The sequence below is a fragment of the Cannabis sativa genome, chromosome 7 (genome assembly GCF_029168945.1).
Source record: "Cannabis sativa cultivar Pink pepper isolate KNU-18-1 chromosome 7, ASM2916894v1, whole genome shotgun sequence".
NCBI lineage: Eukaryota > Viridiplantae > Streptophyta > Magnoliopsida > Rosales > Cannabaceae > Cannabis > Cannabis sativa.
The window spans coordinates 21,728,357-21,754,617 of NC_083607.1; the positions used below are offsets into that span (position 1 = coordinate 21,728,357).

At 32.7% G+C, this 26,261-nt stretch overlaps 2 protein-coding genes, 1 long non-coding RNA gene and 1 other non-coding gene across 4 annotated transcripts; 2 read left to right on the forward strand and 2 right to left on the reverse strand.

Annotated features, from left to right (window-relative positions):
- Positions 1-214: 214 nt before the first annotated feature.
- Positions 215-3,594, reverse strand: LOC115698106 (OPA3-like protein). Its single transcript, XM_030625279.2, has 4 exons — positions 2,870-3,594; positions 2,248-2,382; positions 1,960-2,046; positions 215-684 (listed from the first exon to the last, which is right to left on the reverse strand). The coding sequence occupies exons 1-4, from the start codon at positions 2,996-2,998 to the stop codon at positions 526-528; spliced, it is 510 nt and encodes a 169-aa protein (XP_030481139.1). The 5' UTR covers positions 2,999-3,594; the 3' UTR covers positions 215-525.
- A 140-nt stretch (positions 3,595-3,734) lies between these two features.
- Positions 3,735-5,796, forward strand: LOC115698251 (uncharacterized). The gene is made up of 3 exons (XR_004008079.2): positions 3,735-4,251; positions 5,028-5,104; positions 5,514-5,796. It is a non-coding gene; the product is annotated as an uncharacterized LOC115698251 (long non-coding RNA).
- Positions 5,797-16,026: 10,230 nt separating this feature from the next.
- Positions 16,027-17,814, reverse strand: LOC133039671 (uncharacterized). The gene has a single exon (XM_061118580.1). The coding sequence runs from the start codon at positions 17,812-17,814 to the stop codon at positions 16,027-16,029; it is 1,788 nt and encodes a 595-aa protein (XP_060974563.1).
- LOC133029403 (small nucleolar RNA R71) lies at positions 17,195-17,301 on the forward strand. The gene has a single exon (XR_009683526.1). It is a non-coding gene; the product is annotated as a small nucleolar RNA R71 (small nucleolar RNA).
- Positions 17,815-26,261: the final 8,447 nt, after the last annotated feature.

Consider the following 26,261-nt stretch of genomic DNA (forward strand, 5'->3'; position numbering starts at 1 on the left):
TTTACTTGGCTAATTAGCATTTGTTTCCCTTAATTTTGACATATACCAAATTATATTTTCTGAACTTTTCAAGCTAAAAATATAGATAGAAGTTCCAAAGGTACAATTTAGTACATAAAAATGTTCGGTAGACACAATTTGGTATATAAACAATCACCACGTTAAGCGTCTATTAGTAAAATTGAATGTAAATCTCTAGAACTAACAATGTCAATAGTTTAGAAGAGCTTTTTAATGGCATAAAAAGTTTAAAGAACACTATTTGATATACATGTGAAAATTCAAGAAGAAAAAAATCCTAATTAACTGCATTGCTTTCTTCCTTTTTTATTTTCCATCTATCAAAAGGGAGCTACAATCTTGACAATATACATTTACATGTGAAATAAAGCAATAAGTAACCCAGGGAGCCCTCTGGTCAAAAGAATGGTAGGTAAAAATTCCCTCGCTTGGAAGAAGTTTTAAAATTGAAACAAAACTTTGTAACAATTATATCTAATTTTCTTTGTGAATGTTGTCAGTGTATCAGGCTGTTTTTGTAGGGTTTCCAGCTTCGGCAGTAGCATGCTTGAAATTGAAAACACCACTGAGTCCTCGTCCTTTCGAAAGTTGTTCGAGTTCTTCAAGTTTGCGCTTAAGACTTTCCACTTCTCTTAACAAATCATCATCTCTTTGCTTCATTGCCTAAACAACATTACCAGGTGATGAGTGTTAAGACAACAGACTTTAGTACTGTTCTTAAAAACATACATATTCTTACATAAAAGCTTGGTTGGTGCGTGTATTTTTATTTACTTTTTACAACAAAAAATAAGTCATACAACTTTGCATAGCCAGCACTGCTTCAATTTTATGTAAAAACTTATCTTCCACATTCAGCAAAAATAAAGTAAAAGGTTTGAGTTTGGCCTGATCATCTCTTCCTCTCTTTAACAGTGAGTCAAAGACAAGAATATGTCATTTTAGGAGGAAAAATAGTCTTACTTCCTATCTAAAACTTCCAATCTTACTCCTATGCTTCTTAAAAGGTTGAACGCCTTGTTATTTGATCATCAAATAATATTTGTTCAAAACTCTGCTACCTCGTTTCAGCTCTTCTCAAAAGAACACACGCAGATTTAACAAGCAACACAATCTTTTTTTTGTTTGACCAAATTGTACGAAACAGCTGGAGAACAAATTAGGGAAAAAAATAGAAGCGTTTGTTTGTAAGTGTATTACTTATGTTAATTGGAGACTAACTGGGGAAGCTCAGCGTTAGAGACAAATTATAATTTGTATTACACAACATTGCACACTCTAATCATCACCCTATCACATTGCAGGTTTAAATTAAATGGAAGAAATAATATAAAACCTTACCGCTCCCATTATCTCATGTGGTGATCCAAAACATTCAATTGCTAAATGTAAATGCCCAAGTTGGGCAGGTAATCTTTCCTTCATCCTACAGATTGGTTATGCAGCTTATGCTCTATGTGGTTTGCCTTCTCTAGTGATGGTTGGACTAGTGTTTTGGTGATGGAAATATATATCCATAAAGATGTTTTGAAATGTCACGCGTTACCATTATTTCTTCCACAGTGAAAGCGGAATGCGTTTTGACATCGTACCTTCTCATTGAAGAAAAAGATTCACCAGAGTCGAGTATTTTCAACCCAGAGAAATAATGCAGATCTTGTATTATCAAATCATGATTTTATATGTCATTATTTCATAAATTAGGATGTTCTATAATTATTCTATTTGTCATATTGTTTCTGAGTCATAAATCACTGAGATCTATGTCATTGTTAAATGTACTCCCAAATTCTTCATTTTCAGTTATTTTTATCTACCATTTCTTCTATTTCGACCTATTTGCTTTCATCTCTAGAAGTTCTTTTTTTTCCTCTTCATTCCACATCACAAAGTCAATGTCTAATATAAATACCTATAAAAAGCCATTACTAATATTACCTCCAATTCTTGCTTCCTTATTTCCTCCTTCCTGGCTTCTGATCTAGCACTTCTTTGCACTTCAAAGATGAGAGCAATTCCTGCTACCTACCAATGTAAATAACAAAATAAATAAACAGACTTTAGATATATGTACATGTTAATCTTTATACACAAGTAATTTCTGATGGAAAAACATGTTTGTAAAATTTTAGAGCCCTGAAAGTGGAACCTATCGAAATTTCAGCTAGTGGACTATAGCCATCTATGACAATTCTGCAAATAAAGTAGCTAGGGGTTGAATACTACCGTGAAAACAAAGAGTTCCCCTATAAGGTCTACAGCAGCCTGTACAGCCTTTTCCTCATTCAGTGGACGAATTTCAACATCAGTTGCATGACCATAGATACGCCTTTGCATTTGTGTGGTGATTTGATGGTTTTTCTGATTGAAAGTTAGCAATATAAATGACACTAAGTATTTGATGACAAGAATGGATACTCAAAAATAATATATTAAGAAGCAAATAAATAGAACAAGAAAGACAAATGAACATAAAAGCATAACATAATAATAATTATTATGCACTATTAGAGATATACTATGTTCATTATATTGATTGAAAAACAATCAATAACCACACGTTTAGCAATAAGGTAATGCAGTCCTGATATAATGTACTAGCTCCAATATCATGTAAAAAAGAAAAGCAATAATCTTATATGCTCAAAAATTAAATCACATTTATTAAAAAAAAAAAAAAAAAAAAAAGAGTGTCTGTCTTAAAAAATGTGATATTATACTGATGGGATATACAGAATTAACTAAATTAGATTCCAATGTATGAATGGGATTGGGGTATCGAACAAACCAATGAACCAAGCAAACCCCAGATGAGAAAATGAGATCAAAGGTGTAAATATCAAATTACCTGAGCCATATTGATGATTGACTGACGAAACCTTGGATGCAGACCAGCTTGCTGCTTGATTTTGCTAGCGATGGGTTTACTCACAGTCTTCAAGATCAAAGTTCCGAGCTTCACAAGCGGGAGTACCATGCCTCTTGTAATAAAAAAAAATGGATCTGGGAATGGGAATTTGTGATTTTGGAGGAAAGAGAACCAAAAAGTTTCTTCAAAATCGAAAGGTCAAAATGGTACTTGTCGTTGTTAATTTTGACTAGAATATCAATATATATGAGAGGGAGAATGAGTTTGTTTTCTTGAAGAAGAAGGCAGTAGCGCACCGAAACGAAAGAGAAGAGTAGAGAGCTGGTCAGAGGGCGTGTTTGGATTTGGGAAAATAATAAGAAGAAAAAAGCGTGGGGAAGGCGCAGGTTTGTTGCCCAGACAGACTCCTGGACTTGCTAGGCTGCTGCCCTTTGTTGACTTTTGTTTTTGGAGAACAACACCAGAGCTCAATTAGGTTTTTGTTTAATCTGAACCGTCCATCACTAGACAAGTATAAGACTTTGTTTGGTAGAAAGGAAGTATAAGCTTTTGTTTATTAGGAAGGAGAAGAGTAGGATGGAGAGCTTGAAAGGGATGTGGCGAACGAGAGTAGGATGGAAAGAGACCTTAGAGGGGATGGAGAGGATTGTGTTTTGATTTAGTATTAGGTGTAAAGTTGGAAGGATAAAGAGAGAATGAATAATACACTAAGGTTTATGGAATCTGATTAGCAACCCTAATTAGTTTAATTATTTATTAATAAGAAATTATATTATTATGTAATTTAATATGTGAAACTATACTGATAAATTGCATTTTAAGACCCTGTTGGTGTCGTAGAGGTATTTTCGTAATTTTGACATGAGATGGGTACAATCGTAATTTTTATGATATATCGTGCTTATAGGCTATATTATTATATAGTATGTTTTATTCTGTCTATCTGTAGGTATTTTTTGACAAGCCCGGGCGGTATAGTCACAACCGGGTATTTTGGGTCGAACCGGATTCGGGGCCTAAAATATATTTTTCGGGATTTATTTATAGCATTATATTGATAAATTAGAAATCTGAATTTATTGTATTATATATGAATGTTTAGAATGATAACTTTGCCCTTGACTATATATGGTGGTTATAATTGGCCCTGGCAGTATTTTGGTCATTTAACCACCTAAGTTAATTTTCAACAGAAGCAATTTTTGAAAAAGAGAAAAATCATTTTCTGGTTTCTCTAGTTCTAGTCGACCCACTCTCTCTCCCTTAATCCCTTCATTTTGATTTCCATGATTTTGAAAGAAAAGCCTTTGATTGGAGTGGAATTTTGGGTGATTTCTAGCTTGAAGCTTGTGGAGATTGTGGTAAATTCTTATCTCTTTTAATTGTATTATTTCTGATTTGAAATAAAGATCTTTGAATCTGTTCTTATGTTCTTATGAGTTATTGATGTATGTTGAAGATTTTAAGTGATATATTGATGAGTTTTGTGTGTTTGAATCATTGGAAGTATGTTTATTACATTTAGTATGTTTTGGGGGATTTTAGTGCAAAATATTGAGGTTTGAATTCTGGGTTTTGATTTTTTTTTTTTTCTGGATAATTCTTTATGGTTTAAATGCTTTGTAGGTTGTGATTCAAGTTTGTTGAGTATTGCAATTTGGTATGGCTTGTCTGATTTTTTTTTTTTTTTGTATCTCAAGTGTTGTGTTGAGCTTTGTTTGATGCTCAAATAGATACCAAAGTTAGTTTAGTTTAATTTTGGTTAAGATTTGAGCTTATGCATGTTTTGGTTAAGTTGGTAGGGATTGTTAGGTAAAAATTTGAAGTTGTGAAAAAATGGCTTTTGGGGGTTACAAGGCCCCTCGCCGCGGCCGCAGCTGGGCTTGCTTCAAGGTGGGCAACATGTATGTTGCTCGCCGCGGCCGTGGCTTTGCTCGCCGCGGGGAGACTTGCTTTCCTTGAGAATTTTTGGGTTTTTGTTTTTGTCATAACTTTTAACTCGGGATTCTCTTTGGGACGTTCTTGATATCGTTGGAAAGCTCGTTTTGGACTCGATATGCTTATTTGTAATTGAAATGCAAATTATGTGAATACGTGAAATTGAATTTTGGGATTAACCCTATTTGTGAAATCCCAGGAATGTGTGACTAGGAATACCAATGCTTGCTCAGGAAGACCAGGAGGTTTTGAATCTCCACATACTTGGGATACCAAGTAAGACAATAGTTAGCACGTAGAGTTAAGCACTCTGGCACTCATATTTGATATTATGCTTGTGATTAAGTGAGAAACCGGAATTAGGGTTATTACCCTAAAGTGAGCAATTATATGGTCTAGGATTATTACTCTAGTGTTTAAATAATTTTGAATGCAATACCATGCTCTACATATTGAGATAAAGAATTATGCGGGTAAGGCATAATTAGGTTAGACTCGGTAATTAGAACCGAGACAAACCAATCTAAGGCTTTATTGTAAATAGACGTGTGAGCGCAACACGTAGGTCTATGTTAAATATACAATAGATGCGATGGCATCAGTATTTATTTGAATTGAGAATATATTGCATATTGTTATTTATACTGTCTTGCTGGGCTTGGCTCACGAGTGCTCTACTACGCAGGAAAGGGTAAATCAATTTGTGATTAGCCATGAGTTCGAGGGCTTGGCGGTGTATTGTACATGTTCGAGCCATACTAGACCACGCAGGTTGGGTCTACCAATGGATGTATTTTGTATTCTTGGATTTTGCCGTTTAGGTCGGCATATAAAAGTAACTTGTAATGTTTTGCAAAGGCTTCTACGGGATCCCAAAACGTTTGTAATATTTTGGAATGGTTTGTAAAATTTAAATAGTTACAAGTTATATTTTTATTCCGTAAATAATTTAAAGTTTAAATTCTGCACTTATTTCTAGTAATCCCAGTATAGCGAGATTAGGTTATGTTTAATGGGAAATCTGTTGGAAATATTTTACCAGGATCTAGATTTACTAATAAGTATGCTTGATTAACATCCTAATATGAATTCTAAAACAATGAAATAAACACATAAGAGTTTAAGAAACCTTACAGTGGGTGCAGCGGAATATTATGACTCCTTCCATTCAGATCTCTAGCCCTTGATTCCTTTCTTTAGCAGAGCATTATCAAGATCTGAATCTGGATCTCTTTCTCTCGTTCTTTGATGGTTGATTTTCCATAGTCTTACATACTATGATTGAGGTACCACTTGATGTGTGTGGACACTACTCATTCACTCAAGGATTTCGAAATATTGAAGAGAAGAAAAGAGAGAGGAAAGTGGTGGCTCAGGAATTCACTCTAAAAAGAATGAGATACAATTGTGTGTTGTTTCCTGAAGCCATTACTTTCTATTTATAGAATGCCCTCTAGGTTTAGGTTAGAATTGTGTGGCATTAAAATAATGGAAAAATAAAAGGGTAAAAGCCTATGCATAGTGGGCGACCCATATAAGGAAATTGGGCCTCACTTTGCAACTTTCCCATTTTGTTATTTCTCATTCCTATTTTCTCAAAAATGCCAATTTTCCAATTTAACCATTTAAATGTCAATTCTAATTATTTAATAACTTAAGAATAATTATTACATAATATTGTCATTTAATATATTTATTAATTTAGACATATAAAATACCTTAATTAATAAATAAACCTAGAATCTCTTTTCTTTATAATTTCGCCCTTGCTTAGTGAAAATTCATAAAGTAGGCATAGTCTAACTTTAGAATTATAATTGATTAATTATAATCAATTAACTGAGTCTTACAAGCAGTATGGTCTCAACTAGTATGGGGACCATGGGTCTATACAACCGAGCTTCCAATTAGTCGAACGGAATTTACCAAGTAAATTCCCTAACTTATTAATTCCTTATTGAATCCACTCTTAGAACTTGAAATCGCACTCTCAGTCATATAGAACGCTCTATATGTTCCACGATATAGACACGTCATTAGTTATCCATTGTTATAATCCTAATTTGATCAATGATCCTATATATAGATGATTTACACTGTAAAGGGATTAAATTACCGTAACACCCTACAATGTATTTTATCCTTAAAACACTTAACCCTGTATAAATGATATTTCAGCTAAGTGAAATGAGTACTCCACCATTTATTTTCGTTTGGTTAAGCTCGAAGGAAATCATCCTTTACTTTCTATTCGCCAGATAGAAGCTATATGTTTCCATATTTATGTTAGCGCTCCCACTCAATTGCACTACCGTGTTCCCAAAATGTACGTATCACCCTAACCCAAAAGTAGGCTTAACTAACAAATCAAAGAACACGAATAACACTCTTGAGATTGAACCTAATCATAGCAGGATTAAGATTATTTGATCTAGGATCAACATGTGATATTGAATTGAATAGATATTACGGTAAATTCTAATATATCTAATCAAAGTTCAATATCAGTCCCTTCCGATGTATACTCCATACATCCGATACTGGTAAACTTTGCTAATCTCCTGAAAAGGACATAACACTTTTCCAAGGTGTAAGAATACCTAACCCTGATTATACCATGTCAGTCTAAATCGAGTGTTCTGACAAATCAGGAAATAAACTTTCGAACATATTATTAAGATTATATTCCACTGTGCTGACAACACTATAATCATTAATAAATTCATATGTTCTGGACTTAAATGGAATTCATACATTATATATATAATCATGAAATAAATCATGTGAACCATGCAACATAAAATGTTATTTCTGATCTTTATTAATAAGTAAATCTGATAATATTGAAATGGGTTTTATTTAGGGCACAAAACCCAACAAACTTCCACTTGCACTAATATAAAACAAAATGTGCATTTCAAATAATCATTAACACCTTGATATACAAATCAAGTGTAATAGTAGTAAACTCCTCGTAATAGGATCTGATAGGTTGAATTAAACACAACCACTTCTCCACCATTACTCTTCCTTAATCACAAAATCCTTGATAATGTGCAATTCTCTCTATATGTCTACTCTCTTGGGATATTGGATTCTATACTTTTGGCAACTACTTCTCGGTTATTCAGGAAGTAACACTAGTAGTTAAGGCAGGTTGGAACGGTGCCACAAATGTATAGAACTTTCCTTAGACTGAATAAGTACCTTTCCTGCAACTTTAACATTCAGTCTCTTTCTGGTAGACTAAGAGACTTCAAATAGGTTTTTACACTTCTCCAAAATCACTACTCCACCCCCAGAGTAATCACCATTTTATCAGCAGACTTTCTAGCACAAAGGCAAGTCTTGAAATCTGATGTGGTGTAGTCTAAGAGTTTTAAACACACCCTTATTGACTATAACATATAGTTCCTCTTCTTAATCTTAAGATTTACTTGATTGTCTTCAAATGTTCCTCTCCTGGATTAATCTGATACCTACTCATTACTCCCACTCAACAGCAGGTGTCTGGTCTAAGGTATACAAAAGCATATCTGAGACCTCTCACTGTTGATTTAAGAAATTCTTTCATGGCTTTATCTTTTCTGGAATAGTTGAGACTTTTCCTTAGATAAATAAAATCTATGCTTAAAAGTTGTGAAGCTTCTATAGATTGCCATTGGAAAGGAAATGCTTCAGCATCTTATTAAAGTAAGTTTCTTGCATTAGAGTAAGTAATTACCAGGTATACCACAAGCCATAGGTTTAGATAAACTCAAACCTATAATACTAGGAACATGAAGTTTTGTTAAGTCCATTGAATAGACTTATTAACGAAAATTTTATTTTATGTCATTGTAATAGAAAACTTTAGGTTACTCCATGTGAATGGATCAAACTATAGTTCTCTTGGCTTTTCTTCTTAGTTTCTTATCTTGACAATCCATTACTTGTTTAGACTCACAATGGATTTTAATCACTAGTGTCTTCCAAGTCATAAGAAGGTGAGTTCCTAGAAACTCTCCCACTACGACAAGGTACCGTGAACTATGTCTAAGAAAACTAAATGGTATTGACCTCTTCAATTATGTTAAGACAACAGAGGCAGTGGGATCATCTTGTAAAGAATAAGATGATAGAACACTTATGGAATCAAGAAAAAAATATCTCCTTTATTTGCTACTTTATTTTCAGACTTAGTCATTTTCTTAGAAAAGTAGTATTTGTTTAAACAAACACTTTCTTATTTATTTACTATGGGATGTTCCACCTCTAATCACTTAGAATAGCTAACAAACATGCAAACCATGGTTAACAGTTCTAGCTTTTCTTAAGATTTCGATTAGGTCATCTATGAATCTAGTAATGATTTACATTAAGTATACAACCATTGCATCATTCTGAAATTATATTACCATAGAAGGATTTAGGCAACGACTACTAACTAACTATCAATATACAAATTGAATTTCTGGGGAGGTAAGTTTGGATATAATTCAAAAATCAAATTAATGATCTTTGAACTGCATATCTACTAACTTTTTCTCCACCCCTATCAGTTCGCAAGATCTTTAACCACTTACCTTAATGGTTTTCCACCATTGCTAGAAATTCATGAAATTTTTCAAACATTTCAAATTTCTTTTTCATAAGGTAAAATCTAGAGTGATCGTTTTAAGAATACAACGAAAACTCATATCCACCCTTGAATGTACATCCATCTATGAATGAGATGATTATACTTTCAGTGGATATAGGCATATTAACTCTTTGCAGAGAATGATCTTGTCAAAACAACTATGAGCAAGATACAAATGCCATAGATTAAAAAATTAGTTGTAGTCTTTTGATGACTTAGGTTTAGTTACATCAAAGAGTTCTTAGAATAGTGCAAGTGGATTTTGGTCACAGAATAATCAACTCATACAGTTTGAATCCATTGATAGAAAATGGTTATTAAACACTTGTGAAAGTGTAACTGTATGATAAGTAATTCTTTCTTGGACCACCACTACTAATTTAACTCTAAGTTGATTTGCCCATATGATGTCGCCCAATTAGTTACACTGCGGTCGCGGTAGTAAATGGGCTATATGTCGTATCCACAGGGAGGAAAAATACACTCAAAGGGACAATTAGTAATTTTACGAGAATAAAATAAGAACCTTGAATGTGATGTGAGAATATTGAGAAAATGATTTTCAAAAATTAAACAAGTAATTAAAGTGAGAAGTGATCAGAAAATGATTATGGAAGACACAAGCTTTTTTCCTAATAAAATTCATTCTTTAACCTCAACTATAGTTCTACACCATTAATTATAGTTGGAAAATGTATATGATTAAGCTTACTAGAAAAATATGTTCTCTAATTAAATTAATACTACTTCTAAAAATACTATCATATTATATAATTTAAATCGACAAAATACCACTGGCAGAATGCAGTAAAAATCATATAATATAATAAACACTCTAATAATTAATAGCCTAACTTACATAAGAAAAGCATGACTGAACTTATATAAAAGGTACTACTAAATTTAAAGTGCAATTAAGAAGAAGAGAAATTTAATATAACAAATGTGAAAATGAAGAACAAAGAGAATCAATATATTAGAAGAATAAAAATTGCATGAACTTACACTTGAGTCTTGACAAAGAAATTAGCCTAGAAAAGACATTGTCTTTACACCAAAATTAATAAAGTAAAATAAAGAAGAAGAAAAGAAAAAGACACAATTTTGGTATAATAACTCTAGGTAAAATCTGATGCCTTTTGCTTTCCTAAATGGTCCTATTTATAGAGCCTAATTGGCGCCATAACTAGCCAAACGTGTACTGTTTAGTGGGAAAGAAAATGATTCTGAAAATGAGCAAAGTGGTTAATTGACGTCATCTTGCAAAGAGTGGGGAAATATCTTGATCCGCATGCTCTTGTTGGTGAAGAAAATGGAAGAAAGCGGACACATGGCGTGCTTGGAGTAAAGTTGATGTTGGGTAATGGATTAGCATATACTTGGAATAAGATGTGGGCCGAGTGGTGTGATATGGCATCCGTACTGTGCAATAGTTCCATTGACAAATATTTATATAATAATATTAATTATAGTTGTTTGAAATTGGATACATGGCACGTGATGATGATGATTGGGCCTTCTTGGACTTCATGTGAGAAGATCAAATTAATTTGATAAAACAAGGATAGGATTGATGAAGTTAGGCTTTTCTTATTTTTCATTTACACCACTTTGCTCAAAATCTGAAAAGTAACATAAAAATAAAAGTACATTAAATATTTTCAATTGAAATAATTTTACAATTAAAATGATGAAATATTTAATTTAAATTAATTTTATGTCCATAATTAAGGCCTTAAAACATACAAATTTGAGCATTAATCACAACCCCCAACTAGCTTATTGCTAGTCTCTAGCAATTCAAGCGAAGAAAAATAATGTCAACATAATATTTTTAGGTCAAATTTTTTGAAAAATAATACAAATATTCAAATAAAATGTTAGTAACAAGCCAATAAAAACTTTACAGAACTATCCTGATTAAATCTACAATTGTGAGTGTGTGCACCAAACCTGAACCTTCTTACCACAAAGCATAGCACATAAATAATTTCGAAAAATGTACCAAGTGAAAGTCTCAACTCCATTAGCCTCATAGGTCATTGAAAATATTTATTCATGGCTAAAGATTTCACTCATGGAGTTGGAAATTGAAAAGTGAGCACTCGAATGGATATGACAATGTTAGGACAAACAATTAAATAAATATTGAAACGAAGATAGATTATGAATTATTTGGACAAACCACCATAAGAGTACCACAAACCAGCTTTTCGGGATTTTTTTAAACGAAAATATACAATCTTTTACATTTATTCTAGAAGCCTAAACAAATAAAAAAAATGAAATACTACAAACCCTTTTTTTTTTCTTTTCATTTTTTTTTCTTTCTTTCTTTCTTCTTTTTTAACAAGAGGCAACATGTAATAATGGAAATGTTGCTCTTGTATTTCCTTTTTTTTTTTTTTTGCACATAAGGAAAATAATTACACAAAGGCTCCTTAATAAGAGTTGTCTATAAAAAACTTATCCCTTAAAGCACAATCCAATCAAACCCTAGTACCATGTCCAAAATAATTATAACCGTTTCTCAGAATCAATAAAAATTCAAAAGTTGTTTTCTCAAATCTCGCCACTCACAAAAACATGAACACTTAAACTTGGTAGCTTTTCTAAGCAAATATGTGCTAACAACCATCGTACCACAAAGTTTGGCATGTGCATTTTGTAACTCTAGAAAAATTCTAAGTAACAAAGATAGCAAAAATTGGCTTAAAAATAACATTTTACAAGAATAAATGAGTAATTTTTTGAAAAACTTGACCATGAAAATAATAATATGACAAAAATTAAGAAACATGCTTGAATATGCTCACCACCCCCAATTAAAATAAGACAGTGTCCTCAATGTCTAAAGATATAAAAATTAAAAGAATAGGGAAAGAGAACACCTGGAGAGCAAGCAACCATGGATAGCAGCGATATTGATCCTCTAAAAACATAAAAATTGAAAAACAAAAAAAAATGATAACAAATAACAAAATAAGATGACAAAGATAAAAGGAAAAAGAGAACAAACCTATGTACAAGATCAGGGAAACACTACTCAGGGCTGGTAAACCGGAGCCACGAGGATATCCTCGATAGGCTGGGGCACCCTCTCTATGTAGTGTTTCAGTCTCTGGCCATTCACTTTGAATTTTCTCCCATCGGTTGGGTCTTCGACCTCAACAACACCGTGGGGGAAGGCAGTTTTTACAATATACGGCCCAGTCCACCGGGATCTCAGCTTCCCAGGGTGGAGATGCAAGTGAGTGTCATAAAGATGCACTCGCTGATTTGGCTCAAATTCTTTCCTCAGGATCTTCTTGTCATGAGCTGCTTTTAATTTAGCCTAGTAGATCCTTGAGTTGTCATAAGCATCATTGCGCAACTCCTCAATTTCTGACAATTGAAGCTTACGATTAAGGCCTGCCGCGTTGAGATCAGAATTTAGGCTTTTTACAGCCCAGTATGCTTTATGTCCAGTTCAACAGGGAGATGGCAGGCCTTGCCATAGACTAGTCTGTAAGGAGACATGCCTAGCTGAGTTTTGTAAGCAGTGCGGTAGGCCCAGAGAGCATCGAGAAGGCGGGAGGACCAATCTTTGCGGTTAGGGTTAACCGTCTTTTCTAAAATTTGCTTAATTTCACGATTAGCTAACTCAGCTTGGCCATTTGTCTGTGGGTGATAAGGCAGTGCAACCTTGTGAAGTACACCATACTTTTGCATTAAATGCTCAAAAGAGTGGTTGCAGAAATGGGTGCCTTGATCACTGATGATAGCTCGTGGTGTGCCAAAACGAGATAACACATTTTCTTTTAAGAATTTCACAACAGTTGTGTTATCTGCTTTTCGACATGGCACGACTTCAACCCACTTGGAGACATAGTCTATGGCGAGGAGAATGTAAAGGTAGCCAGAAGAAGGTGGGAACGGTCCCATAAAATCAATTCCCCAACAGTCAAATATTTCTACTACGAGCATTGGGTTCAATGGCCTCATGTGTCGTCGGGATAGCGCACCTAGTTTCTGGCACCTTTCACAAGATCGACAGAAATTGTTAGTGTCTTTGAACAAAGTGGGCCAGTATAGACCACACTGTAAGATTTTTGCAGCAGTCTTTTTCATAGAAAAATGACCACCACATGCTTCGTTGTGGCAAAAGTTCAAGACACTAAAAATTTTATCATTTGGAATGCAACGTCTCATTATTTGGTCGGGGTAGTACTTGAAAAGATATGGATCATCCCAGTAAAAGTTACGGACCTCGACCAAAAATTTATGTTTATCCTGTGCATTCCAGGAAGCAAAAAGCTCACCAATCACTAAGTAATTAACAATATTAGCGTACCATGGTAACTTAGTGATGGTGTAGAGATGTTCATCCGGGAAGTCATCTCGGATAGCAGGGCCATCAGCGGAATTAGAAAACTCTAGACGAGATAGGTGGTCCGCTACCACATTTTCAACTCCTTTCTTATCCTTGATGGTCAAGTCAAATTCCCGCAACAGAAGGATCCACCTAATTAAGCGTGCCTTAGCATCCTTTTTGGAAAGGAGGTACTTAAGGGCAGAGTGGTCGGTGAAGACCGTGATAGGGGAACCGATCAGGCAGGACCGAAACTTGTCAAGTGCAAATACTACGACAAGCAACTCTTTCTCAGTTGTAGAATAGTTCATTTGAGCACTATTAAGAGTTCTACTTGCATAGTATACGACGAAGGGCTTCCCTTCCCTTCGCTGACCAAGGACGGCCCCTATTGCATAATTGCTTGCATCACACATGATCTCGAATGGCAAGTACCAGTCAGGTGGTTGAATGATAGGGGCAGAAGTGAGTTTGGTGACAAGTGTTTGGAAGGATTCCTCACACTCGGGTGTCCAGTTAAACACCGCGTCTTTTGCCAGGAGGTTCGACAAAGGTCGAGCTATCGTCAAAAAATTCTGGATGAACCTCCTATAGAATCCAGCATGCCCAAGAAAGGATCGAACATCCTTAACAGTCTTGGGGGTGGGCAACTTTGATATGAGTTCAATCTTGGATTGATCAACCTCAATTCCTTGTTGTGAAACAATATGCCCCAAGACTATGCCAGATGGCACCATGAAGTGACACTTCTCCCAGTTGAGTACTAAGCCTTTCTCTTTACATCGTTTAAGCATAGATTCCAAATTGAGAAGGCTTGATTCAAATGAATCACCAAAGACTGTCAAATCATCCATATATACTTCCATACAATTCTCGATCATATCACCAAAGATACTCATCATGCAGCGCTGGAAGGTGGCTGGGGCATTACACAGGCCAAATGGCATACGCCGGAAGGCATAGGTACCAAAAGGACAAGTGAATGTGGTCTTTTCTTGATCTTCTAAAGCAATTTTGATTTGGTAGTACCCTGAATAACCATCGAGAAAGCTGTAGAAAGGATGACCTGCCACACGTTCCAAGATTTGATCGATGAATGAAAGTGGGAAATGGTCTTTACAGGTGGCGGCATTTAATTTTCTATAATCAATGCACATGCGCCAACCTGTTGTGACCTTGGTAGAGATGAGTTTTCCCTTATCATTTGGTACCACTGTTACTCCCGATTTCTTGGGAACAACCTGAGTTGGGCTAACCCACTTCATGTCGGCAACAGGATAAAGTATCCCGTAATCCAGAAGCTTCAAGATTTATGTCTTTACCACTTCCTTCATTGGTGGGTTTAATCTCCTTTGAGGATCACGTCGTGGTATGGCCCCGTCTTCCAATTTAATGTGATGGGAGCAAATCAAAGGACTAATCCCTTTAATGTCAGCTAACGTCCAACCAATTGCTCCTGTTTGCTCTGTGAGCACGTTGATAAGTTGTTGCTCTTGAGTTGCAATGAGGGTGGAAGATATGATGACAGGGAAAGTGTTGTTTGCTCCCAAGAAGACGTGCTTAAGTTCCTTAGGAAGTTGAGCCAAGTTTGGTTGAGGAGCTTGTACAGTGGATGGTTTTGGTGTTTCCCTATCTTGAGGAAGTCCCTCGAAGATTAAATTCCAAAACATGGTTCTTTTGGTGGGTGATTTATTGATGACTTCAGGGTTGGTTTTAGTATTACCCGACTCAGAAATCTCAGAAATTTCAAAGAGGTCATTGAGATGAGTGGAAGTGTATTGTGCTTCGACCTCTCTGAAATGAGTGTATCGATCAGAAATGATTGGAAACACTCATCGTTATCAGGTGGTTGTTTACCAATGTTGAAAACATTCACCTCTAGAGTCATGTTTCCAAAAGAGATTTTCATGAGGCCATTCCTACAATTGATGAGTGCATTTGTTGTTGCGAGGAATGGTCGTCCGAGAATGATGGGAATTTTAGACTCTAAGTGGACTTCAGATTGAGTGTCCAAGATGAGAAAATCCACAGGGTAATAGAATTTATCAATTTGAATCAAGACATCTTCAACTATTCCCCGAGGTTTCTTAACTGATCGATCGGCCAATTGTAGCACCACAGATGTCGGATTAAGTTCTCCTAGGCCTAGTTGCAAGTATATGGAATAAGGCATGAGATTTACACTTGCACCTAAGTCGAGGAGGGCTTGGCCAAATTCCTGTTCCCCTATTTGACTATGGTGGGACAACCAGGATCTTTGTATTTAAGCGGTGTCTTCCAGTCGATCACCGCACTAGCTTGTTCTGCCAAGAATGCAGTTTTCTTGACATGGTGCTTCCTTTTGATAGTGCATAGATCCTTGATAACTTTGGCATAAGCCGGTACTTGCTTGATTACATGAAGTAATGGCAGGTTAACCTTAACTTGTGTGAAAAAGTCAAGGATCTCACTATGACTTTCCAGTACCTTTCCAGTGGATTTCAAAGCCTGAGGAAAGGGCACCTTTACTGGAAGATTCTGTGGCACATCAACATCTGGAGCAGGCATTGGTACACTAGTGGTCTTAGGTAATGGTGATACCGTACTTTGACCACTTCGGGTAGTAATGGCATTAACCTCTTTGAGATTAGACTCTGAAGGAGCGGAGGTTTGTGCCATATGTTGCCCTTTGGGAGTGATTAGAGGCTGAGCGGGAAGCTTACCACGCTCTTGAATGACTGAAGAATCATTTAACTTTGTTATTTGAATCTTTATGTCCTTCAATTCCTCTATCACCTGAGTGAAATAAGTCCTGAACTCTAGTTGGGATTCTGGGAGAATTTTCATGGAACTCTCCAGAGAATTCTTTTGTTGATCAGGCCTCCATTGGCTCCCAAATGCTTGATTTTGACTTGTATCCTTCCAACTGAAATTGGGATGGTTACGCCAACCAAGATTGTATGTGTTGGAATAGGCATTACAAGGCTTCTTGTAATCCCCTAAGGCATTACATTGTTCCTCATCTCCTCCCCTCAACATACTAAGACTAGGGTACTCTTGTGGTTGATGATCAGTCCCTCCACAAATGAAGAATGGTTCTTGCTTTTCCACTTTTGCAGCCATCTGGAGTGCTTTACCTTCTTGAGTTTTGAAAGCCTCAAATTGTTTTTTTAAAGCTTCAAGTTGAGCTTTCACACTGTCCTCCTCCTTCAATTGGTAGACTCCGGCTGTTCGTGGCTTGTCCGTAGGACTTGGCGCACTCCATGTGTATGTTTTTTCAGAAATTTCTTCAAGATATTCCAAAGCTTCTTCGGGATCTTTCTGTAGGAAGTCGCCATTGCACATTATTTGTACGAATTGTCTTTTGTCGACTGTGAGACCGTTGTAGAAATAGTTGACAAGACGCCAACTTTCGTATCCATGATGTGGGCACTGGCCCATCAAATCTTTAAACCTCTCCCAGACCTGATGAAACGTTTCATGGTCCTTTTGGGTGAAGGTAGAGATTTGCCTCTTAAGGCTGTTGGTCTTATGGGGTGGAAAAAATTTAGAGAAAAATACTTTTGTCATTTCATCCCATGTCCCAATAGACCTTGGCCTTAAGGAATACAACAAGCTTTTGGCTTTATCCTTGATTGAGAAAGGAAAGAACTTCAATCTCACCAAGTTAATGATGTCAGCTTGGTTGTTGAATGTGGCCACCACCTCTTCGAAGGCCTGAATATGCACATATGGACTCTCATTTTCCATACCATGAAAGGTTGGTAAAAGTTGAATCATGCCAGGTTTGAAATCGAAGTTGGGCATATTCATGGGATACATTATGCATGAAGGTGTGGCCGTACGCGTAGGATGTAGATAATCCTGTAGCGTTCTTGGTTGGATTTCCTGTTGTTGAGCCATCATTGGCAGTGCAGGAAGTATGGGTGATGGTGGTGAATGAGAACAAGTGGAAGAAGACGATTTAGGAGAGTTTTCTAAAATTTCAATTTGTTGTTTTACAAATCTCCCTAATTTGTCTCTATTTCGTGACATTCACTTTTTTTTGTGTGTGTGTGTATTTTCACCTGTTAAATAATGTAAATTACAACTATGTAATAATGCAAGGGTATTCACACAAGATATTCCCAGGCCGATTGGTAAGGTTGCCAAGGTACCGCTTCGTCCCACACTTTTACTAGAACTCCCCGGGGTTGCTAGAAAGTGTATAGGGTACTCTACCACAAACCTTTAAAGCTAATCTTTCTCAGACATAATAATCTCAGTTTGTACCACTTTTACCATTACACAATTAGGTTTACACTAAAAAGTTTATGAAAATATTTTATGCACAACCTTTTTTTTTTTTAGCCTAAAGGGTAAAAGTCTACAACTAACCTAAAATAAATAAATATAAAAAAAATGGCTAATCCTAAAAAAAATAATACAAAATAAAATAATGTAAAAAAAACTAACTAACACCCTAATATAGTAGCAAAATAATAAATACAACTAACAAATAAACTAAAAAAAAAAAATTAAACTACTTGCTTCTTTTTTTTTTTTTAGAAGAGTAAATAATAATAATAATAATAATAATAATAATAATAATAATAATATATAATATTTTTTTTAATCTATATATAACTTAAAAAAAAAAAACTAAAATATATTATATTAACTAAAAAGTTTTTTTTTTTTTTTTTTTTTTTTTTTATGTTAACAAATAAAGAGAGACAATAAAAAAAAAAAAACAACTATACTAACCTCTTGTAGCGCAGAAACCTCCCCCGCAACGGCGCCAAAAATTGATGTCGCCCAATTAGTTACACTACGGTCGCGGTAGTAAACGGGCTATATGTCGTATCCACAGGGAGGAAAAATACCCTCAAAAGGACAGTTAGTAATTTTACGAGAATAAAATAAGAGCCTTGAATGTGATGTGAGAATATTGAGAAAATATTTTCAAAAATTAAACAAGTAATTAAAATGAGAAGTGATCAGAAAATGATTATGGAAGACACAAGCTTTGTACATGTAATTATATTTTCCTAATAAAATTGATTCTTTAACCTCAACTATAATTCTACACCATTTATTATAGTTGGAAAATGTATATGATTAAGCTTACTAGAAAAATATGTTCTCTAATTAAATTAATACTACTTCTAAAAATACTATCATATTATATAATTTAAATCGACAAAATACCACCGGCAGAATGTAGTAAAAATCATATAATATAATAAACACTCTAATAATTAATAGCCTAACTTACATAAGAAAAGTGTGACTGGACTTATATAAAAGGTACTATTAAATTTAAAGTGCAATTAAGAAGAAGAGAAATTTAATATAACAAATGTGAAAATGAAGAACAAAGAGAATCAATATATTAGAAGAATAAAAATTGCACGAACTTACACTTGAGTCTTGCCAAAGAAATTAGCCTAGAAAAGACATTGTCTTTACACCAAAATTAATAAAGTAAAATAAAGAAGAAGAAAAGAAAAAGACACAATTTTGGTATAATAACTCTAGGTAAAATCTGATGCCTTTTACTTTCCTAAATGGTCCTATTTATAGAGCCTAATTGGCCCCATAACTAGCCAAATGTGTACTGTTTAATGGGAAAGAAAATGATTCTGAAAATGAGCAAAGTGGTTAATTGACGTCATCTTGCAAAGAGTGGGGAATTATCTTGAACCGCATGCTCTTGTTGGTGAAGAAAATGGAAGAAAGCGGACACATGGCGTGCTTGGAGTGAAAGTTGATGTTGGGTAATAGATTAGCATATACTGGGAATAAGATGTGGGCCGAGTGGTGTGATATGGCATCCGTACTGTGCAATAGTTCAATTGACAAACATTTATATAATAATATTAATTATAGTTGTTTGAAATTGGATACATGGCACGTGATGATGATGATTGGGCCTTCTTGGACTTCATGTGAGAAGATCAAATTAATTTGATAAAACAAGGATAGGATTGATGAATTTGGGCTTTTCTTATTTTTCATTTACACCACTTTGCTCAAAATCTGAATAGTAACATAAAAATAAAAGTACATTAAATATTTTCAATTGAAATAATTTTACAATTAAAATGATGAAATATTTAATTTAAATTAATTGTATGTCCATAATTAAGGCCTTAAAACATACAAATTTGAGCATTAATCACCATACAAGTAGGAGATTTCTAAGATTGATGATTTATATCATTTCGGGATAGAATTTCGGGAATATAATCATATGCGTCATTTAATTTCTTAAGAGAAAATATAGAATGACTATATGATTTATAGACCATTCATCCAATGATATGTCATTGAGCTAATTCAAAATGAATAAGCTAAGAGGAATTAGGATAATTTCGTTTTAAATAAGAATCCAACGATGCTCTGATTAGCGAGAGTCAAAGTAATCTTATTTATACAATCTTCTTGTTTCATATTGTAAAATACTAGTCTAAGGTGTCATCAATTGATGAACAGCTAGATTTGCATATACAATATTTATCTTTCGAGATCTAACACTATTATGTTAGTCTAATGGTGAAAATCCATTAGGAATTTATCTCATTAGAAAAACAAACCAAGTTAGACCAACAATGAAGATTCGAAATTAAACTACAATTTAATAACAGAAAATAACACGGTTCAATATAAATTCATACACAATTCAGAAATTATTAAACATATAGCAAGTAGGAATGACAAGTGCAAATACTAAAACATACAATCCTAAATAATTTCCAAGGTCTTCAACAAACTGATATCAGTGTCCCGTTTAGGCGAGAGTCAGAGCTACCGTCCATTGAATTGAGTTGTCAGCTCATCTAAAATGATAAACATTCTAGCAACCTTTTATTCGATCAAGATTAGAATCCGCGTTGTCCCGTTTAGGCGAGAGTCAAGGCTATTCTATCTTATGAGCTTCCACCATTGTTTCATATTCTTGCAAGTCTTATACAGTCGCCACCATTAAGGTGATCAATACTATATAAAAAACTTACAAGATTACTTATCTTTCGAGATTAAACGGTGCTAACTTGCTAATGAACGTTCCTCCATTAGGGAGGATTACTCACTAAAACAATAGCTATGTAAAACCAACAATGGAGATCGAATATCCTAATAATAAAGCTCATTATTTAACGAAAGTTGTATTTTCTTCTGAAACTTATTTTAATTTATTTATTTTAAATATATATTTATTTAATTAAAATTTCCAATTTAGAATGAAAAATTCTAAATATAAATTTTAATGTAATATTTATAAATTATATTTAGATGGATATGAAAATAACGTGAATTATTTCCATCTTAGTAATGATTTCCAATAAATATTTAGAAAATTATTCAATTTAAGTTATTTCAAAATTAATTTAAATTAATTTACAACTCAAATTTAATTTTCTATAAATATATATTGCATTTCGAAAAATGAAGTGTATAAGAATACTACTTTCGAAAATGCTTTAAAATAAAATAAAATAAATCCTGGAAAAATTATCTTAATTTTATGTTGGCCCAAAATTAATTAATAAAATTAATTTACAACAAAAATATAATTTTCCTATTTAATTAAATATTTAAGAAAAATTTCAAATATTTAAGTATCATGATTAAGAATCAACTTAAATATTAATTTTCTATTTAATTAAATATCACTAGAAAAATATTTCAAGCAAAACAAATAATATTTATCTAGACTTTCATTGACTAATTAATTCAATTTCTAATTATAATATATTTTAGTTCATTTATTTAATTAATCATTAAATGAAAAAATCATTGATTTAAGTTGGTCCAAAATTAAAATAAATAATTTTCAACTTTAATCTATTTTTCAAATAAAATTCGAAATTTCTGCATTAAAGAAATGCATTTTCGAAATTTTGGGAAAAAGATTAATAAAATAAAATAAAATATATTTTGAAAATTATTCAAACTTAAGTTATTCTGAAATAAGATTCCAAACTTAAAATAATTTTCAATTTAATTAAATATCATGAAAATAACAATATTTAAGTATCATGATGAAAATCAACTTAGATATTTTAATTTTCAATTTAATTAAATGTATTAAATTCAAGAAATAAATAATTAAGTATAGAGGAAACTTAATTATTAATTCTAGTTTAATACTAGGAAAATATTCTAAACTTAGATTGTACCAAAATTAATTATTAAATAATTAATTTCACAATCAATGATATTTTCCTATTTAATATTAGAAATAATAACTAGTATAGAAATAACTATCTAGAATATATATCATTAACTAAGTATTTTTCTAAAATTAACTTAAAAATATTAAAATGAAAAAGAAATTTCATATATTTTAAAAGTTAATTATGTTGCTAATTCAATTTTAATTAGGTTAGACTAATATAATTAACCTAATACAATTATTTAAATAAGGAAAATGGGCCTTCACAATTGGGGTAGTTCATGTGAGGGGGAGCTGGGTTCAGTATGTCGTACCCACTTCTATTGGCCCCCAACTCTCACACAAGGCCCAAAAGAGAGGAATTTAACATTTAAATAAATAATTGTTATTCATTGAATAAGCCCAAATCTAATTGGGCCTAAATAAAATTACTTATGTCAAATTTTATTTTAGCAATCTAGTCCATTTACTTAGTAAAACTTAAAAGAGCTTCCTATATGCATCCAAGCCCAATAGCAAACATATAGGATCACATAGGTCAAATAATTTGGATGGGTCCTATCATGTTACTAGGTTTACACAGATGAAAGAAGTTAATCATAGAAATTTATTTAAAATCAGATGCATCTAAGCCCAATAGCAATCATAAGATCTATTGACAATTGGACTATGATTAAAATCAGATCATTGGATCTGTCAACAAGTTAGTCATAGAATTTTAGATCAAATAAATAATAGGTTTGTTAAAAAATTTTGAATAAACAATATAAATAAATAATCAAACATTGTCCATGTAATAGATGTGAAATAAGAGATTAATATAATTAAATTATCATTCTTAAACTAACCAATTAAATTTTGAAAATTTAGGGTTGTTAAAAAAAACCTTAAAAATCTCAAAAAAGGAAACTAATTTTAAAATATCTAGGTTTACTTGAATCAAATTAAATTAAATATCAAATAAGATCAATGATTTGAAAGAAAGAATCTTCAATATCACTTTCAAATCTTATAATTTAATTAAAATAAACTAATTTTTAAAAATAGATTTGGTTAGATAATTATTATTTTAGAAATAAAATAATAAATAAATAATAATTACCATAATTATATGTCAAAATATCTCAAATTAAGCAATATTCAAATTTCTACAAAATATCTAAGTTATTTGAATAATTAAGATATGATTTATAAATTTCCAATAAGAAAAAAAATGATATATATAGAAAAAAAATATCATTTTTAAACTTATAATTTATAAATAATTAAATATTTAACAAAATAACAAATTTTGAATTTGAAAATATTATGGTAAGTGTATCTATAAAAATATCTATGTTAATTTCAAATTTATTAATTATTTAATTTGTCATATAAGATAATTTTAATATAATATTTTAAATAAAAGACAAAGTTATCTTTTAATTTAAAATATGTTAAATATCAAAATATCTAATTTTATAATTAAATAATATATAAATATTAAAGAAGTTAACAAATTTTTAAATCTAACCATAATAGAAAATATTTAAAATTGGAAATATTTCAAAATGGAAATATTTAAAATTGGAAAAATTCCAAATTGAAAATATTTTAAAATTGGAAATATTTCAAATTGGAAATATTTAAAATTGGAAAAATAAATTTTGGGAAACAATCCCATGAAAATGGGAAAAATGAATTTTGGGAAAAAAAACCCAAAAAATCGCAATTTGTGGGGATACTATTGAACCCCGATTTTCCAAAAATCATAACTCTTTCAATTTTTATCGGAATCGAGTTCCGTAAAAACAAAAATTGCTTAATTTTTTAAAAGGAATCCAAATAAAATATTTTTAAAAAAAGAAAAATTAGTTTTTATGGAAAAATTTTGTACAACACATATATTCATCACATAAGCACATAAACCAACATGAAACCATCCAAATCAACACAAAACATATAAAACATCGTTTTAATTCATATTACATAAAAGTAAATCAATACCATGGCTCTGGTGCCAGTTGTTGGAAATATTTTACCAGGATCTAGATTTACTAACAAGTATGTTTGATTAACATCCTAATATGAATTCTAAAACAATGAAATAAACACATAAGAGTTTAAGAAACCTTACAGTGGGTACAGCGGAATATTATGACTCCTTCCATTCAGATCTCTAGCCCTTGATTCCTTTCTATAGCAGAGCATTATCAAGATCTGAATCTGAATCTCTTTCTCTCCTTCTTTGATGGTTGATTTTCCATAGTCTTACGTACTATGATTGAGGTACCACTTGATGTGTGTGGACACTACTCATTCACTCAAGGATTTCGAAATATTGAAGAGAAGAAAAGAGAGAGGAAAGTGGTGGCTCAGGAATTCACTCTGAAAAGAATGAGATGCAATTGTGTGTTGTTTCCTGAAGCCATTACTTTCTATTTATAGAATGCCCTCTAGGTTTAGGTTAGAATTGTGTGGCATTAAAATAATGGAAAAATAAAATGGTAAAAGCCTATGCATAGTGGGCGACCCATATAAGGAAATTGGGCCTCACTTTGCAACTTTCCCATTTTGTTATTTCTCATTCCTATTTTCTCAAAAATGCCAATTTTCCAATTTAACCATTTAAATGCCAATTCTTATTATTTAATAACTTAAGAATAATTATTAAATAATATTGTCATTTAATATATTTATTAATTTAGACATATAAAATACCTTAATTAATAAATAAACCTAGAATCTCTTTTCTTTACAATTTCATCCTTGCTTAATGAAAATTCATAAAGTAGACATAGTCTAACTTTAGAATTATAATTGATTAATCAAAATCAATTAACTGAGTCTTACAAGCAGTATGGTCTCAACTAGTATGGGGACCATGGGTCTATACAACCGAGCTTCCAATAAGTCGAACCGAATTTACCAAGTAAATTCCCTAACTTATTAACTCCTTATTGAATCCACTCTTAGAACTTGGAATTGCACTCTCAGTCATATAGAATGCTCTATATGTTCCACGATATAGACACGTCATTAGTTATCCATTGTTATAATCCTAATTTGATCAATGATCCTCTATATAGATGATTTACACTGTAAAGGGATTAAATTATCGTACCACCCTACAATGTATTTTATCCTTAAAACACTTAACCCTGTATAAATGATATTTCAACTAAGTGAAATGAGTACTCTACCATTTATTTTCACTTTGTTAAGCTCGAAGGAAATCATCCTTTACTTTCTATTCGCCAGATAGAAGCTATGGATTCCATATTTATGTTAGCGCTCCCACTCAATTGCACTACCGTGTTCCCAAAATGTACGTATCACCCTAACCCAAAAGTAGGCTTAACTAACAAATCAAAGAACACGAATAACACTCTTGAGATTGAAGCTAATCATATCAGAATTAAGATCATTTGATCTAGGATCAACATGTGATATTGAATTGAATAGATATTACGGTAAATTCTAATATATCTAATCAAAGTTCAATATCGGTCCCTTCCGATGTATACTCCATACATCCGATACTGGTAAACTTTGCTAATATCCTGGAAAGGACATAACACTTTTCCAAGGTGTAAGAATACCTATCGCTGATTATACCATGTCAGTCTAAATCTAGTGTTTTGAGAAATCAGGGAATAAACTTTCGAACATATTATTAAGATTATATTCCACTGTGCTGAAAACAATATAATCATTAACAAATTTACATGTTCTCGACTTAAATGGAATTCATACATTATATATATAATCATGAAATAAATCATGTGAACCATGCAATATAAAATGTTATTTATGATCTTTATTAATAAGTAAATCTGATTATATTGAAATGGGTTTTATTTAGGGCACAAAACCCAACAAAATTGTAGCGTGCCAAATTGTTAGGGTATTACAATTTGGTATCAGAGCGCAAGGTGTTTAAACTTCTTATAGACTGGCTGAACATGTACAATCATTGTCAAAGATAAGCTCGACTCGTAGTGCAGTAAGTGTTGAGAGTAAATGCTTAACTGGTTATGTAATTAATTGTTTATCGCTTTCCATTTTAGGCAGTATATGAGCAAGTAGAAATGAATGTTATATGAAAAGCATGATTAGTGTTTAAATTGATAAATGTTTATTGTGAAAGAGAAATAGCGGGTTTAAGTTAGGGTTAAGGCAATAAGTGCGTAAGTGTGGACTTGGTGCCTGATTCGCTGGGGTTGTTGGTTTTAGGACTATTTGAAAAAGAATGGACCCTACTAAATCTTCTAGACCACAGGGCGAGCACGTAGAGTCGGGTAATGACCAAATCAATCCACCGGGACCACCTGCACCTCTGCAG